At 32.4% G+C, this 18,742-nt stretch overlaps 1 protein-coding gene across 2 annotated transcripts; it reads right to left on the bottom strand.

Annotated features, from left to right (window-relative positions):
• Positions 1-3,265: 3,265 nt before the first annotated feature.
• Positions 3,266-14,630, bottom strand: LOC130441543 (ethylmalonyl-CoA decarboxylase-like). Of its 2 annotated transcripts, none has more exons than XM_056775270.1 (4): positions 14,388-14,630; positions 6,809-6,995; positions 3,659-3,826; positions 3,266-3,607 (listed from the first exon to the last, which is right to left on the bottom strand). In XM_056775270.1, exons 1-4 carry the CDS (start codon positions 14,530-14,532, stop codon positions 3,277-3,279), a joined length of 831 nt encoding a protein of 276 aa, XP_056631248.1. In that variant the 5' UTR covers positions 14,533-14,630; the 3' UTR covers positions 3,266-3,276. The 2 variants fall into 2 exon arrangements, with proteins under 2 accessions (XP_056631248.1, XP_056631249.1); XM_056775271.1 differs by having other exon boundaries at positions 3,275-3,597; positions 14,388-14,553.
• Between the last annotated feature and the right edge of the window lie 4,112 nt (positions 14,631-18,742).

Consider the following 18,742-nt stretch of genomic DNA (forward strand, 5'->3'; position numbering starts at 1 on the left):
CTTCAGGTGTAGAAAAACGTTGACCTCGCAATTTATTTCTGATTTGTGGGAATAAGAAGAAATTATTGGGTGTCAAACAAGGACTGTATGTTGGATGACCCATCAATTCGATGTTTTGGCTGTTCAAAAACGTTTTTGTTTGAACTGATGTGTGAGAGCTCGCATGCTCGTGGTGGATTATAATTCGTCTTCTGTGATTAGTTTCTCTGATATTTTCGATTACTTCTGGAAAACAAATGCTAGTGAACAATTCGGAATTGACCGATCTACATTGCTTCAATGGAATGGTTGCGATATTCTGAAAAAAGCGGGCAACCATTTTCTTCGTTCGCGAACAACTTGATTTGGCTTGTCTTGAAAAAGGGAACAGTCGATTGTTCCTTAGTTTTGAGTTCACATACATAGATTCATGATTCGTCGCCTGCCGGGATCTTAAAGACTTTTTTTCAAGTATCGTGATTGAATTTTTTCAACATTTCTTTGCACCAATCGACACGAGATTTTTGGGAGCGATAATCAAACTATGAGATATTCAACATGGACAAATTTAGCTACCAAATGGTGATGGGATATTGATTGTATGCAAGTGGAACTAATGCCTCTATCTAATGGTATGTCACATTGTGATTCATCACCAAAAGTCGAAGCGAGTTGATTGGCACACCGCAGTTGGTTTAATCTACATCGAAAGTGTGGATGTGGATGTGGATTAACATCGAAAGTAGTAGAAAATCATGATAATTTAATGTTTCAAGTATTACAGTATACATATTCACGTCAGTATTGCCATATCACAAACTCAAGTAGTATCCTACATATCATTTCCAACTTGATATTAACGTACAAAATAAACTAATTTAGAGAAGCAGCTGTTTCAAAAACTACAGCTTTCTTCCTCATTCGACCCACATAAGGTCTGAATATCCATTTTATCACAATCGCACACAAACCCAGAGCTCCTATATTATCCGTATAAACCTTTGAAGTGTTTTTCATCGTCCATAACAAAGACTCTTTTATTCGCAAAATGTATATTCAAGACACTTTTGTTTTACTCGGTATTTTTTACGATGGTTTTATAATTTCTGCTATATGGTGCTCTGTGAAGTATGATATTCACATACTAATTTCCTTACAAAAGCCCCAATTATGACTCTCTTTCTTCTTACCAATATTTCTTGTCTATCTTGAGTGAAATTTATTGCTTTTCCACATTTTGGGAGGTTCATTACATGACTGCCCAAGATTGAAAGTTAACAGTTTACCTTCAGTCTCTGAAGACGATATCTTGGTTATCGAAACGCGCGCCAGACAGTGTAATTGTGAGTGTTGGTGTAGTGGTACTGTAAACAGTGTATTCAGTATAAAAATCACCAACGATGCCAATTTGGTCATAATGTTTATTTCTAACTCATAACATATTTCCGTAGTGCCGTACGTCATGATGGGTCTTGTATATTCTAATTTTGCTATCTTTGCGCATGTACGGGTTGGACCAAACTATATCTCGTAGGCATCCTGATAGTGCGGATGCTTTGTTAATCTGGCTTCTTGGATCTTTAACTGGGTCGTGGGTACTTGATATGTCTATGCCCAGATATCTGAATTGCATAACTTGTTCTATGGGATTGTCCTTCACCACCAGTTTACATCTGAGCGGATCCTTCGCGATTGTCATACATTTGGTTTTGCTGATAGAAATGTTCATATTGTGTTGGCGGCTTACCAAGAAGAACTGGAAGAGTTGCATCTGCAGGTCGTTTTCTGATTCGGCGATGATTGCTGCATCATCGGCGTAGCATACCATACCAACTCTTTTGTTGCCCATTCTATATTCGAGGTTGAGACATGTTACTTTGTTTATAATTTTATCCAGCAGGAGATTAAACAAGAAGGCACATAGACTGGCACCTTGTCTAATTCCTCCCGGTTTTGGGATATTTTCAGTGAATTGATCTCCTACCTACATCTCCTAGAAAAAGACAAGATGAAATGTAGCAAATTTCAATTTTTGTAATGAATTTGAAAATACTTAATATTTCCAAAACAGTTTCAAGGAAGGTATAATTACATAAATCATGTTTAAAGTTTTCTTTAAAATCCCAAAAATATATAAGGTTGCAGTGGGTTGCATTTAAAATAAGAATAAATATACCAGAATGTGTGTTGGAGCTTTTTCAAATACAACAATATCCCCAGCTGAACAGAGAACTCATAAAACTCATACAACGAATGAAGAAGTAGAAATAAAATTCAAAAACGGCTACAGAGGATTTTGGCTTTAAAAGCTAATCCTGGAATTGTATATGAATCCTGAATCTTAAATCATTCAACATTTTTTGATAGTCATAAACGTGGATTTAATGTTATGGCAACGATAATACTGAAAAAAGATTTCGTTCTCATATTGTCGAACCACTTACTTTTTTGAGTGAATTATAACCTGATATCAATAAACTTGTTGAGAATCATTCATCCTCCTTATTAGATTAGTTCCAAAATTAAAATAATTATCTATTTTTATTGTATATTATCAATTTCAATATTGTTTTTTTTACAATTTGGATAGAAAATATTCTTAAAGTGTTTCAAAGTACAAGGAATATAAAAAAAATTGGGGGACCTGAAAAATGAATAATGTTCATAGTGGTTGGTGCATAGAATAGGTTTGAGAATCTCTAATGAAACATGTGAAGAAGAGACCATATCTCCCGCATATCTCCGTTATCATATCTTATATACAGTCAAGCTTCTAGCTCATGCTATAACTCTAAAGCTCTAACTTCTATTAATTTTACGATTAGCTAGCAGCTTTTCTCGAAAACATAAAAAATTTGAAATTGAGCTTGTCTAGCCTACTTATATTTATATATAGATCCACGAGTAAAACTAACCTTTCTCATAAAACATTTCATGAGCTTCACATCGGTTTTGACATGGCTTTATCAAATAAATATTCAATAGTAGACGTTAGATAATCATTTAAATTTTAAAAATCCAAATCACAATTTTTTTAAGTAACGAATCCTCAATAACCCTGAAATCCAAAATTGAGGGAAAAACTCCATTTTAAGCTGCTCAAAAGATTTATAATGAATATATCTAGGAGTAATCAAGAGCTTCATGATTTATTAATGATGTTTCATTCTTCAAACATCATCTCTTATTGCACAATAATCGAGAAAATTAATCAAATGTTCAATTTGTTTCAAATACCGCTAAATCATCTGTTTTATCATGAAGTGGAAGAAATAAATATAGTTAATATTCTTGATATCATTTATTATCTTTAATATGTTTGATACGTTTCCTTAGTGCCTCTCTATTCAATTCGGCTCCCCACTTTGTACAAACCTCCCTTTTCTCAACATTCAGTGATTCCACAAAACACTTTTCCAATGCAACATTAGAGACAAATTTATAAGATTGTATTATAGAATAATGGTGCGTAGTAAGACTCCTGACAAAATCAAGAGTTTCTTCAATCATAGTTTTTGTTTCAACTATTTTATATGCCAACCCCATATCTAGTAACTCTTGTGCATTGTAAATTTTTGAAGATAAAAGTACTTCTAACGCTTTTCTTTGTCCTATTAGCTGGATTAACCTAAAAAATTAGAACTTGAATTCGATGATTTTGTATAAATCATAGTTCTACCTAGTTTCTGCACCCCATGCTGTGATTATTCCCATTGTTCCTTGAACAAACCCAACTCTCGCGTTATCCGTTACTAATAAATAATCTGTATAAGTTGATATCTCAGCACCACCTCCAACAGCTATTCCATGTAGTAAAGTTACAGTAATAAGTGGCAGTTTTCTGAATCTGGAAAAAATAATAAGCATTTTTTATACAATCTGTGTTAACCAGTATAAGCAGTGTATAAATTTGGGAGAGCTCTGTTCAGATTCCAATTTTACCCAAAAATCAAATCTATTAAGTGAACTACAATCAGTTGTTCATCCAGTCTAAGAGTCCTAAGACCGAAAACAAGCAGTGCAGGACTTATGCAAGACGAAGATCTAGTATTGCATGACTTGGTCTTGTAAAAAAAGCAAGACCAAGATCAAGACCAGTCTAGGATCCGCGAGACCAAGACCACAATTAAGCAGTTCAAGACTTTCGCAAGGCCAGGATCTAGTATTGCATGACTTGATCTTTTTAGAAACGCCAGACCAAAATCAAGACGAGCCTTAGGTCCGCGACACCAAGACCAATATCGAGCAGTGCGAGACTTATGCAAGTCCAAAATCTAGCATTGCGTGACTTAATCATGTAGAAAAAGCGAGACCAATATCAAATCCAGCCTAAGTCCGCAAGACCAATACCAGAATCAAGCATTGCAAGTCTTATGATGAACCAAGATCTAGTATTGCATGACTTGGTCATGTAGGAAACGCCAGACCAAGCCTTAGATCTGCGAGACCAAGTCCAATATCGAGTAGTGCAAGATCAAGACTAAGTATTGTAAAACTTCTCAGAGACCAAGATCTAGTATTGAAGATTTATGCAATCAGGTATAAAGAAAAAATATGCATTTCAAACTAATTATACATAAAATAATTCTGGTGGTAATTCCGCAATCCATTTTATATACACAAAAGGTTTTATTATCATACGGACAACTTTAATCAAGTAATTCCTCAACTCGAAATATTTTTTCAGTATTTCTAATTAAAAAAATTACGCGATTCATTTATTAAATTTTGTGGCTATCAAAATTAATAATTATTGAAAACTGTTTATTGTTTTCTATCTGAAAAAATGACTTCAATAAAAATCTACCAAAAAAGTAGAAGACTTGCAGGAGTCTCGGAGCAAGACGTAGACCAAAACTGGACTCTACAAGGCGCAGACCAACAAAATAAGATTACATATACCACACCGAGACTAACCGATCTTGATCTTGCATTTACTGACCACTAATCCTTTCAACCATCCCTACATATTTGCTACACTGAAAAATTTTTTGCATATATTCTATGATATCCAATGGTGTTTACAGGGATACGACGTCATCGGGTAATATTTTAAATGCATCACGTGTATTTGGATTTTTTTGAGTAGATATGTAGTGTTGAATTTACTGATAGTGGGTTTAACATCATCAAATTGGAAGTAATATCAATATAAATAATTATCGCCTTTTGCCGAGCTTTGTTCATCCATTTTAATGTTTGTGACAAATAACAGTTATTGAGTTTGTTGTTGATGTCACAATATATTATCAATTATGTCAAAACTACGTGAACGTGAAATAATTATTTTACAGGTAATGATTAGTTTTCGATTATTGGTTCTGAAGATACGAAGTGATCGTTACAAGGAGCCGCCGATTTGTTTAATGGAACGTATCCTGATAGAATTTCTCATATGTCCAAGTCTACAGTGTCCCCAATTCCCGGTTGTGGACGAAAAAAAACAGCCACAAATGATACTGAACTTTGAAAACTGAATGCTCCTCTGATGTATAGACTTTGTAAAATAACGTATCAAAGACCAACAATAGTCATACAACATATTTGTATCCCATAAATCTTTTCATGACGCGCATGACGAAGTCCTAACGCATACTCTTCGCTCTTATCTTCTAAATTTTCCAGAAACTTGTCCTGATGACTTGGAAGAAATGGTCATAATGAACTTCATATTTTGCAATTACCAGTTCAATATACTCGTATAACTCAAATTCGTTATCATAGCACAATTGAGTATCATTCGTGAATTGTCTCGTATTTAATCTTATCCATAGTGGTATTGTAGTGAATTTGTAAAGAATCCTAAACTATATTTTTCTTCACAGGCTCCATATTTCTCTCAAGTGCCAGTTTCTTCACAATAAATGCTCTTGTTCAGCTCTACTGTCCCGAGGATACTTAGTGTGATCACAATATTTACCATTTTTTTTTTCTATGGATATACACTCATAATCATTTGTAGTAGAATTCATCTAAGGCTAAGTTTTGAGCCTTCAATAGATAAACGCCAGTTGTTTGATTGGTATAATGCAAAGCTCATTCTTATCGACAAGTTTTAGATATCAAAATTGATACTATTTTTTTTGAAAAATAATGATAATAACTTTAAGTATCTGAAGAAGGTAATTTTTTTCTTTCAGTCTTGGCCCATTCGCCATACCTTGAAAATCAAAATCAAAAAGTTTGTGATAAGCTTGGTTTTCCAATATCTTGTTCTAATAGTTTAGATAATTTAGGTACCAAAGAATTAGGTTAGCGATAGGTGGGACATCGAACACAACTAGTCCGTTAATGATTATATTTAACTCGATTTTTAATGTTTGAACTATTTATGTTCACAATACAAAAATAACAGTGTTTGAGATGATTTCGTGGTTCTCAACAAATAGTGTGTTTTCTGAATTTAAGCACATATTTCACGACTTAACCATAATTTAAAATATTCCACACAATCCACAAACATATATGAATGCTCAAAACTTCCCTTTTTTATTCGAGAGCATACCAAAATACTCAAACTAGTTAATTACTACAAACTCTGAATTAACTGTGAATTCCGCAATAATTTGAGGGCATATTTACTGGAAAGTGACTTCTACTCTGTAAACGACTTCTATTCTAATAACTAAATTTTATTACTCATCGTGGTTTTCTCCTGTACATTGAAATTTTATTTTTATCTTTATTCAGTTATTTTTATTCTAATTTTTTAGTTTTTTCTACAACTTGTAACTATTTTTTGACGATAAAGTCTTCCTCTCTCTTTTTTTTGCAAATCCAAGAGAAAACTTAATTATGTATAGAAAAATATTTCTGATTCCTAATATACCTTATCAATATATCGTGCATATAAGAGCTTAGATAATATCCTGCCGTTGGATTACATTCTTTTCGAACAAAATCTAAATCGGCACCAGAACAAAAATTAATTCCTTCGCCCATCATAATTACAGCTTTTCCTGTTTTCCAATTTTCAAGCTCTTCGATGCATTTTCTTAATTCTGTACACATTTTTCCTACAACAAAATATACGAATTGTGAATATTACTTTTTTTAGTTACAGTTCACAACGGTGTAAATTATTTCCCTACATCTGGAAAACGTTTTTTGCAAAGCTATATAGTTAGTTGAAACGTAGTCAATTTGAAGATATGTGCAAAAACATTTTTTCATTTACAGTAAATTCTCCAGTGGTTAAAAATTCATGAATTCATGTTAAATAAATGCAAAAAGATTTTGATGACATTTTTATTTTTAATATTTTCATGAAAATTATATCCATATTTCATTCGCGTCGTCCTCAATTCAGCATATTTTTCACCATGTAAAAATGCATTTTAGTATGAAGTGAAATTTTTATTAAAGACTTCTGGAAGTTGAAGTGATTAAAAATGAAGCTCTAATGAAAATATATACATCTATTTTAAACTGTTTATATAATCTATTTTAGAAAAATATTGAGAGAGAATCATGCTTAACTAAAGACATAGAAATTCATAAACGATTAAATATAAAATAAAAACTAAATTAATAGTTGGTGGCCAACCTCACCTAACCTAACCATAACTTTTTTATTAGTAATTTATGAAAAAAAGTTATTCCTGATAAAAAGTTCTGCATAATACAAAATTTAAAATCAATCAATCAATCAATCAATTATCAATTTTTTTAAGCGGTATACGAGGTTTGTCAAAAAATTGAATTATATGCTAGAGTAAAGTATCTTTATTTTTTACAATTCAGAAAAATGTTATAGAGTGAAGTTGTTTTGCATTGAAAGTCATATTAGAATAAGCAATTACAACTATTTATTATGAAAATTCAGGTTTTGTGGTTATTTACCAATCATTCTGTATTAATTATTCTGGCAGGATAAAATTTAATGACATGCTCTGACATGAGTTTTTGTTTATAACATTACAAAAAAAATATCAAATTTACTAAGTCGAGAAGAAAAAATAGTACTTGTGTTAATTGTTGGAGATAATTGCAAAACACATAGAGAGGCCGCAAATATTTTCAATAATAGAAACATTAGGCATTAAACAGTTCCAAAAATTTCAAATAAATTTAAGGCTATTGAAAGTATAGAGAATAAATTTAAGAAAACTATAACTTTTAACACTGTTGACTCTCTATAAAAGTGTCACTTTTAATGGCAGTTCTACATTTTGTGAAATGTTAGAAAGAAAGATAGCTTTCAAATAGTAATAGTGATAGTAATAATAATTAGGAAGATTATTATTCACTCCATAATTTTAAAATGGAAATCGGTACATAGTATCAAGTTTCACAAAGAGGACCTTTTATTGAATGATGTTTGAGTTCTCTTGGCAATAAAGGTAGCCTTAAAAAGTTATGCTCAGAATTACTTGGTACAAACCGTCTAACTAGTGCCCTCTAAGAGAATCAGATAGTAAAACGTATTGCTTGAATGTATCAACTTTAAACATAATCGTGAAAAAAAATAAAATTATTATTACATTACAATTCATTACAATCTCGACAGAATCCTACAAAATGTGTGTGAATATTTTTTAATGCCTTTTATCTTGAATATAGATAACGTTGAAACAATTTGCTAGAGACTATGCTAATCCCAATTATTTTTCTGTTTTCTTCCTATTTTTGAGACCAAATCACCTACTTTTTGAAACATCCTTTATAAATAACTGCAGAAGATGATTCCAAGGAAACATATTTTATTTGGAACGATCTTTGATTATCTCTTCAATCTATTAATACGTTTTTGTGTTCAATTATCCCGATCATACTTTTCACAACTTCCTTAATCATCCCTTTTTAGTTATTAGCAATGTATTATTTAATCACAATTTGAGTAAAGACATAATTAACATAAAGGTACTAATAGATATTATCCACTTCGCAATCCTTTCCTACTAGGATTTTCATGTCATTTTGAGAATGGTCTTTGTTTTAATTATCTTCTCTGATGTATAGACTTTGGAACATGACGCGTAAGTCCTGATGCATACGTTCAATCTGATCTTAGTTGATATCTCCTTTTCATTCTTGATGCTCATAATTCTGAAGCTGATTTTGGTAGATCTAAAGCTCACAGTCATGCATTTAATTTGGTGAAGGTATTTCAGCTTATTCGACATACCTTCAAAATCAGCATCATTTTGTGATGAGCTCTAATATATTTTTAGCCACTGAGGACTCGGGTAAGCGTTGAGTACAAAACTAGTACATGGATATATTCTTAGTGTTTTAGACTATTTACGATCACTCAACAGAAATAATAGTCTTCAAGATGATTTCGTGGTCATATATTCTTCTAATATATAGTAAATATGATTTGGTTTTTTCAAACAACGTGTCTTTAAGTTACCCATGATGCAAAAGATACTGATCGTATCACAGTTAAATTATTAATATATACGTTTAAATGATAAAAATCAGGAAGCAAGTAAATCGAACTGATAAAAAAAACGGTGGATTTAGCAAATATCAGTCATAAATGACCATTGTCAACAACAAAATTCGCGGCAATAGACAAAATGTTTTGTGAACAAGTGTAATCAGTTCCAGACGTCGATAGTCCGTCCATCCTACGTTCTTCACCAAATTTTAGAAGTTGAATGGATAGGATACGGCCGATATGGGCCTTCTTAAAGTATACATAGAAGAGATTGGCAAAAATGATAATTGTGAATAAGCCACGCAAAACATCCAAGTCGTAGGCATATATTCAATATTCCTTTATTGCTAGTAGTCGTAAATGGAAACGTCCATGAAGTGAGACAGTCAATGACTATTTCTATCTTTTTATTTGAAGCGTTGTGCGTAAGCGTCGTGTCTCCACTGACAAGTAGAGAAGGATAAGCCACCTCCCTTTGGCAGCTGAAAATCTATTTATTATAATAAACTTTGTTTATACTTTGTAGCTCAGTGACAGAGTCGTAGACTCTGAACGGGGAAGTGGTATGTCCAAATTAACATTTTTTAAATTTAATTCATTTGAGTAACTTGCTTTGCTTGTTAATTAATAATTTAAATAAGAAAGTAATGAACAAAATCATTGAAAAAAATTAATGAAGTTCAATTGTTAAATGATAAATGAAAATTTAGAGTCGAATTTCATTTCATGAGTGTCCTTAAAGCTCCGGAGTTGTTAGATAGTCGGCTAAGAATAATAATGAAATTACATCAATATTATAGGGCTGATGCATGGAATATTTTGGTAAGTTTTGCATAAACTTCATGCTCTCTATATTGGTTAGGTTAGGTTAAGTTTGAATGTAGTTCATGTATTTTGTTTTGACTAGAGCCAATAACAAATAAATTTAAAATAGATGTTTGAAAATTACTTTAAAATAAATGTAATTTATTGTTATAAAATGCCACGAACTTGTGAAAATTCTACATTCGTGGGGAATTCATACTAAAAACACAGTGAAATGTCATGACAGATCTTGTTAAAAAAGCTTATAATCTATACTGAATTTTTTATCGATAAGCGAGAGAAGTTGGATGCCAACAGCTGCTCTAGAACTTTGAAAGGTTGTCTTGAAGGAAACTACAAATCCATGCCGTTTACAATGCCAATGATTTGGAGTGGGCTTCAGAATCATGAAGATGATTGTTATTTCTGCATGACATCGATACGAGGATTCTCAGAAAAAAGAAATCAGATTTTATACTCGGAAGTCCCATCTGAAAAGAGAACAAGGCACTTCACCTCCAGTTCCACTAATTAATGAAAAGATGGAAAATAAAAATATTTCTGGTCTACAATTTCAACCGAGTTTTCTTTCTACATCTTCATCTTAATATACTTTGTCTGGATATTCCAGTCCATCTGAAGAAACTCATTCACCTAAACAAGGTGACTCAAATGATCTCGTCAGAGACTTGAGACTTGTAAAATATGAGGTGCAATTACTTGGATCAAGATTAACATCAACAGTGATGGGATAAAAGTACTATATTTTAGTACAAGGCAAGGAGATTTCACGAGTTACTTTATCGAAGAAGAAGACTCTGTAGATTATGATAATCCTACATGGCTTCTTCAAAAACTGAGTTTCCCAGAAGACTATAGTGAATGGAGACTTTTCATTGATGCTTTAGAAATAAGTTTCAAAGCCGTTCTACTCCATAATGGTAATAATTACCCGTCTGTGGTCATCATATGCTACGAACATGAAGGAAAACTATGCAAAACTAGAGTTATTACTCGAAAAAATTGGATATTCTCTATAGCTATGGAATATTTGTGCTCATTTAAAAGTTGTCGCTGTACTTTACATTACATTATTATATTACAAGGAGAATACACAAAATGCTGCTGTTTTCTTTGTGAGTGGGACATTCGCGCAAGAGAAAAACATTACAAAATAAATACTTGGCTACTAAGAAAAAGCTTAACTCCTTGGCTTAAAAATTATCTCGGAAATCTTTGATGCTAAGTAAGAGAATTTTTCTGCTACCACTTCACAAAAAGTTAGGACTCATCAAAAACTTTGTGAGAGCTATGAATAACGAGGGTACAGGTTTTCAATATTTAAAAACAAAATTTCCTCGAATCAGTCACACACAATTGAAGGAATGAAACACAAAGCTTTTCATTCGAAGCTGAGCAAAAGAGAAAAAAGAGCTTAGGTGGCTTTTCAAGAACTTTTTCACAATTTTCTTGGGAATACAAATGCTGAGAACTACCGACAGATCATTCGGGAGCTTCTTTCTGCTTATAAAGCTCAAGGATGCAATATATCACTCAAGATTAATTTTTTGAACTTGAAGCCGTATCCGATGAACATGGTGAGAGGTATCATCAGGATATAATGCATATTGAAAAACGCTATAGTGGGAAATGGTCAGCAGCAATTGTTGCTATTTTTTGTTGATCAATTCGCCGAGAAATTCCAATAGACACGATCAAAAGAAACTATAATCTAGGATGTTTCGCTGTAAAGCTTAGAACGCAATATTTTTTTGTTTCGTTATGATAATTGATACTTCAATAATACATTTTATTAATTAAATAAATATCATATTGCAAATCTACGTGTGGTGCGTTCTCCAAGAAATATTTGATTTTGTTTTAATACCTCCTCCTCCATTACATCAGACGATGGTGTAATATATGGAGTGCGATTCTACATATTCTATATTGGTATTGTATCTTTAGTATTGTCGCTTTTTTCTAGAAGAAGACAAACTTGGTATTTCACGATACTTTTTATCAATATACAGTGTGTCTACTTAAGTTGGAACCATATGGAAAACTTTTTTATTGGTGGTTTTATGAAAAAAAGTTATTTCTGATAAAAAGTTCTGCATGGTCCAAAAGTTGAAATGCAACCATCAGATATCAATTTTTTAGAGCAGTATACGAGGTTCAAATATGCAATTACAGACATTTATTATGAAAATTCAGGTTATAATAAATAAATAAATATCTGAATATCTGTAAACCGCCTTCCCAATAAACATATTTTCAAGCAGTACTCTAAATTGTCATACACTCTGGTAACGGAAGGGCGTGTAAAAAATCACTTACTCGATTTCCTTGTAAAAGTAACTATTGTGTGGCATTCAAGGAATGTCGAAAAGAAGATCCAACTCATTTATTTTTGTACACACCACACCATACGTTAGTTTTAATATTGGTTCCGAGTTTTTATTACAAAATTTGGATGACTGTTAGACCACCAGCGACAATTTTGTGATGAGACAGTTCCGTTCCAAGAAAATATTGCCTCATCGGAAAATATTATAGTTCTTGTAAAAACTGGTTTTATCCAACTTTCCTTGAATAGGAGCGCAAAATTCAAAACCAATATCGTAATCCCTTGGTTAGGTAGTAACGTGTACAAATTGCGGTTTGTATGCATGATATTTATTACCTTTCAAAATATTTGCCACTGTAACTTTACTTACTGAAGTAGTTTGGATTGCAGAGGTTCTTTTTTAATAACATTTTTCTACGACAGAAAGCATCACTTCAAATTCATTCACAACCCGTTCTCGGCGTTTAATCTTAAAAGCGTATTAAAAATATTTTGAGCCTGTAAAAATATTTTTAACACGGTTTTAAGATTATTTGAATATTGAAATGTATTTTGAAGTTGAATGTCATTCCAAATTCGTCTATATCATTATCAAAATAGGGCAGTTGTACCTAAAATATTGTATGATATTGGCGTTAAAAGTGATAAATATATGAATCTCAATTTTCTCCAATTTTTACTTAAGAAAACTGTCAATCATTTTGAAGATCGGATGTTAAAAACAACGATTTGTTATTAACCTTAGATGGGTTAATCTAAATAAGCTTTTAGGGGTTATGCAAAAATGTTTCCAAGAAGTAACTCACCAAAAAAAATTTATTGATGCTTCCAAATGTTCTTGATTTTAGGTATCTTCTCTTCAAAATTAGTTTTTTCTCTAATAATTTTTCGAAGATTGGAAAAAAATTGATGTTTCGACTTAACTTCAGTCTTTATCAAAATATGATGTTAACACTAATAATTTGCATATTTATATTAATCAATAGATCACCTTCATCATGAACATCAAAATAAGAATAAAATCAAAATAGAAATTTGTCCTAATAATAAAAATTTCTCCGCAGTCCTAACATCTCAAATATGTAGCAGTACTTAATCGATTAAATTATTTGTAGTTCCATTAGAATTTACAAAGTAAAGCTATAAATTTTATTTAAATTATTCAAGTCTTCTTTATCATTTATACTTTTTTCGATCCTGTGAATGGGAACCATTTCTAAAAATTCTCTTTTTTGTGTATTAGATTCCGTTCCAAAAATTTTTGAGTCTTTATAATTGAATTTATGTTTTTTTTTGATATTTCATGGTTCGTTAATGCAGATTTATTTTTTTTATCGTATTAATGATCTCTTAGTCTACTTTCTAAATACTGAGATGTCTGCCCTATGTAGGCAGCAGCGTCACAATTAGTATGAGGCACTTGATATATAATATTACTTCTTTTGGTTTTTGGTGTTATAGATTTTAATTTAGTGGTAAGGTAGGCCAAAAGCAACAATAACCATTAATAATACAACTTTGATAATACCATAGCTGATTGGTATATCAGCATGCAAAACATACGAAAAATCGTTACAATGTTGCCGGTTATTTCAGTAAAAGTGTGTAAAATAGATATAGATTTTTTTCTTCAAAGTCTTTTTCATTTTTCCACCTATATTCAAGACTTCTTTTTTGGAATACCCTGTAGTGAATACTTTAGCGATATAAAAATATATGATCAACTTTCATTTTAAATCACTCCACTTATTATTAAAATTTGTAGCTAGAAGACATTAATTTCAATATTTGAAACGGAGCGGAGTACAATTAACCTTCTTATTATACTCCATAACTTAAAATTTCCATGAAGAAAATGAAAAAACTCACCGCTCAAGGCATTTCTTTTTTCCTTATGATCAATACAAATAAAAGCAATCCCTTCCTCCCAATAGTCTTTCATTAAACTGATTCCACCACCTCCATATTGAATTAGAAATTCATAAATAAGCTCGTGGTTTACTGTACCTTCCATTGTATTAATTTTCTTTATAGCACGTCGTACTAATGTTGATAAAATCGTAATAATACGTAGCAACACCTTTAAATATTCACTTGATTATATAAATGAATAGGAGTTTTTTTTGCGCGGTTTATTATTATAATAATGTTATTTCCGCTGCAAATTTATTCCAATAACCTTGTTAAAATAATTAGGAAGGAAATATAAAAAAATCAACTATCGTTTTTTAGTTGATGAAAATATAGAGCTTGTGTATTCAATTGGTACCCACATTTATTTTCGGAGCACGTGTATAATGCACTATATAAAATTGCATGATAAACATTACTTGAATTGTTGGTATAATGCAGGTCATCAATTATCGAAAATCTCATCTTTATACAAAAAAATAATAGTGAATAATAGTGAAATAATGGTGAATTTATCAGAATCAGTGAATCATTTGAAAGTATATATTATAAACAACAACTTTACACATAAAATTAATCCCTTGGAATTCCTAAATAAAACCGGTTATTAAATTGAGTGATGATGTGAAAGAAATGAACATAAATAGAGTATTACCATACATAATTCGAAATATTTTTTTATTATCGTCAGGTATGTACTCTTCCGTTTCCGTTTCACAGTTGTAAGCTGTAGATTGATCAATTTCTTATCTTTCAAAACGTTGAAAACCAAACTTAAACTGGTGAACTATAATGATATCTGTCCCAGTGCCATGGATTCAAGAACACATCTGTCAACAATTGCTTCAGAAGTATTTGAATAAGAGTTTTCCAGATGTTCCGTAACATAAACTTCCCACATTTTGTACAGAACATTTCGGCATCTAATATGGAATATATTATTCAAAGACGCAATTTCTTCTTAAAGTCTAATTTCTAAATTCTAATTTAATTGCTAGCATTCCAACTTTTGTGTATATTTTAATATATTTCAATAAAAATTTGAATCTGTCCCATCGTCAATCTTGAGAGTCCAATTCCCATCTGTACTTCGTAATTGTTTCATAATCAAACATCCAGTTTCATTAACACTTGGTGAAGTGAAGACTTGGTCAGTTTCAAATCTCTCTCTTTCTCTCCAGACTACTTTGGAAGCTATTAACATATTTCTATACTCAACAATTCTTATAATTATGTAATCGCTGAAAAAACATCTCCATAATTTCAAGAGATCAGTTTTTCTTGTGAAATGCCGTTCTTTGCAGCAAAGTGGAGAACGATGTTGTGAGATCTTATTCTAACCTTTCCACTTCACATTCTCTTCACTTTTAGCAGTTAAAGAAACTTCTATATCGTTCGATCTTCGATCAAAATTTTCATTACCTTCACGAAGGATAATTATTTACCCGGTACCCCCTGTTAGATCAATGACGAAGCTCTGATGATGAGTCATTGCCGGTACAAGCAATCCTCCATTTCACAAGCCAACAGCCTTGACTGAAGGAACCAGTAAATGGAAAGCCACTTTTTGGTCCAAGGGCTGGCCAAAGAGTGGCGACTTCGAGGCCAAAATTGGGAAATGCATACCCAATTCACCAGTTGGTCATTATGAATTGAGAGAAGGATAAGAACGAGGTGGACTGTTGCACAAATTTCGTGAAGTGGAGTACATAAAAATAACTAACACTTGGCTTAGATTACCATCAAGGTGTCTCTGTACATGGAGAGCTCAAGCAGATGATCGCAAACACAAAATTAGAAACCAAATAGACCACATAATGAACAATAAACGTTTCGAAACACGAGAAGAGTTGAGGAGACGAAGAAAAGAAAAATTATATGACATACGAAATACTAGCCATGTTTGAAAAAAGAACAGCACGATGAGTATAACCTGCACAAGAAAATAAAAGAAACCTCTGAAAGATATAGAAAACAGATATTCTCTAATATATAAAATGATCAAATGGCACTGGATAACGAAAAGAGGAAAGCTATCTATGAACAATATATTTACAAGCTATTTACAGATGAAAGACCTCAATTAGAAGATAACCTGGAAGATGATTGGTTTGCGCTATCAAATACAACAGAATACAGCTCAAAAGATAAGAAAACGATTTGGCAGATCTAGTACCCGTTGAACTGCTCAAATTATTAGACAACAAGGTATCAAGAGGCTTCAAAGGCATTTTAACAAAATTTACCACGCAGGAAACATCCCAATCAAATGGCTTGCATCTCTTTTCACTCCACAGCCAAAAAAGATTAACGCAATAAGACGCGAAGACCACAGATTGATAAGTCATACTCTGGAAATATTTCTGAAAATTATTCACTACAGAATATCCATAAAATGCAACACCGCTATTAGGTCGTCTCATTCCAGGTTTAGAAGAAGCCTAAGTACGAGAGAGGCAGTAGCTGCTACCCAAATACTGAACTACTACGTCGAGAGAAAAGATGTATTAATAGGTTGTACAGTTTACGAGAAAGCTTTTGACAGAGTACAACATCATAAACTCGTTCAAGTACTGAGGCGACTTGGCATAGACCAGAAAGATATTTACACTGTATTGAATCCAATCAGCTACAGTTATAGTTGAAAACGAACTTTAAAAGGCACAGCGAATATTTATAGGTATTGGGCAGGGATGTGTTCTCCCTACACTCCTATTTAACGTCAATTTGGAAAATATCTGCCATTAAGCCCTCTAGGGTCAACAATTGGGTATCAAAATAAATGGCACGTGAATCAACAACATACGATATGCCGATGATCCAGTCCAGATGACATGAAAGACTTCCAACGGCTCCTGGACATAGTTGGAATATACAATTGTCTTATGGAAAACAATATAAACATAAAAAAGGTGAAATTACTGGTAATCACCTGCAAATTGGATAAGTTTTAGAATGTAAAACTATCGTACAAAAATGAAGAGATTGAACGAATGTTAACTATCTAGGAACTTGGTTCTGTGAAGACGGGTGTAATCAGACGTGGAGCTGAAGTGCTCGATAGAAAAAACAATGAGCTCATTCATGATATCCGAAAACATGTTTACGAACTCTGATTTGGACCTTTGAATTAAATTTACAAAATGCTGCTACGTATGATTTGAGTTATTGTACAATATGGAAGGCTGAACACTGAAAGTTAACACCATAAATAGATTGGAGGCATTCGAGATGTGGATCTACCAAAGAATTTTGAGGGCAAGAAAACCCAACGGAGAAAATTATGAGAAGAATGGGAAGAGAACGTTAATTGCTGGGTACATAGGAAAACAACATATCTGGGACATGTGATACAAGAGATACCATTTGCTTCTACTCTTTATAGGAACAAAGATAGGGGAATGAAAAGGATTGGGCAGAAAGAAAAGGTCGTGACACGTGAAAAATCGTAAATATCTAATGGTGGGTTGCAGAAGTACAAAAATGAAAAATTATTTGACATTCTAGGGTTCGCTCATTAATCAAACTATAGTTTCTAGTGGAGCAGCGGGCACGTTTCAGTGTTTTAGCAGCTGTGGTTAAACTATGAGGTCACCAAACTTATGCGTTGTTTTGTAGATTCCTTCCAATTCCTTCTGCTTTTGGCTATTTCTGTAGCTTCTTCTGTAGTTTATCTGATAGTCCGTACGCTTTTCAAATTTCACAATGTATTATCTGTTCATCTAGTCAATTGCTTTCTCGGAATCTTCAAAATTCAACCATTTATCGTTTTATTGCTCTATTTAACTCTCACTTAGAGTACCAGTTATTCAAGTCCATGACAAGATCTTTGCGTAGGAAAAAATTTCATTCAAAGGAGATAATTTTCTGTATCCAGCCCCAAAGAATAGTTCTACTCTTGAAGAGATTGCTGAAATTAGGGTTAAATCTATGGACTTGAATGAGTTATACTTCTACTCATGGGATACCATCCATATTTTAATGAAGTACATCAACTCCTGAGAGGAGGAGAAGAGAATCTATAATACCAATGCAAATTTTCATATGCAAAAGCGATGCTTAATCACTAAAAGTAGTGCTTAAAAGTAAAACACACCTGTTAGAATCACTATAAAATTTTGAGTGAATTTAATTTTATTTTCTTTGCGTTGTCGCGTCTTCGGACCGAGTATGGCCGAAGATCTTGCGATTCTCTTGCGACTAAGGAAGTGTTGACGTTATAGACGCATTCACTGGCAGGTGGCACGCAATTTTTATTTTACTAGTCCGTAAAACTGGCACATTCACATTTTCGCTTCGATGTTCCTTTAAAA

The sequence above is a fragment of the Diorhabda sublineata genome, chromosome 3, assembly GCF_026230105.1.
Source record: "Diorhabda sublineata isolate icDioSubl1.1 chromosome 3, icDioSubl1.1, whole genome shotgun sequence".
NCBI lineage: Eukaryota > Metazoa > Arthropoda > Insecta > Coleoptera > Chrysomelidae > Diorhabda > Diorhabda sublineata.

What these genes read in the sequence shown, in the direction of transcription:
- LOC130441543 (XM_056775270.1), bottom strand. Translation starts at nt 14,532, where the DNA reads ATGGAAGGTACAGTAAACCACGAGCTTATTTATGAATTTCTAATTCAA. An exon ending in AAAAAGAAATGCCTTGAGCG is followed by an intron (nt 6,996 to 14,387) that starts GTGAGTTTTTTC and finishes ATTTTGTTGTAG; the next exon opens with GAAAAATGTGTACAGAATTA. An exon ending in ATGCACGATATATTGATAAG is followed by an intron (nt 3,827 to 6,808) that starts GTATATTAGGAA and finishes TATTTTTTCCAG; the next exon opens with ATTCAGAAAACTGCCACTTA.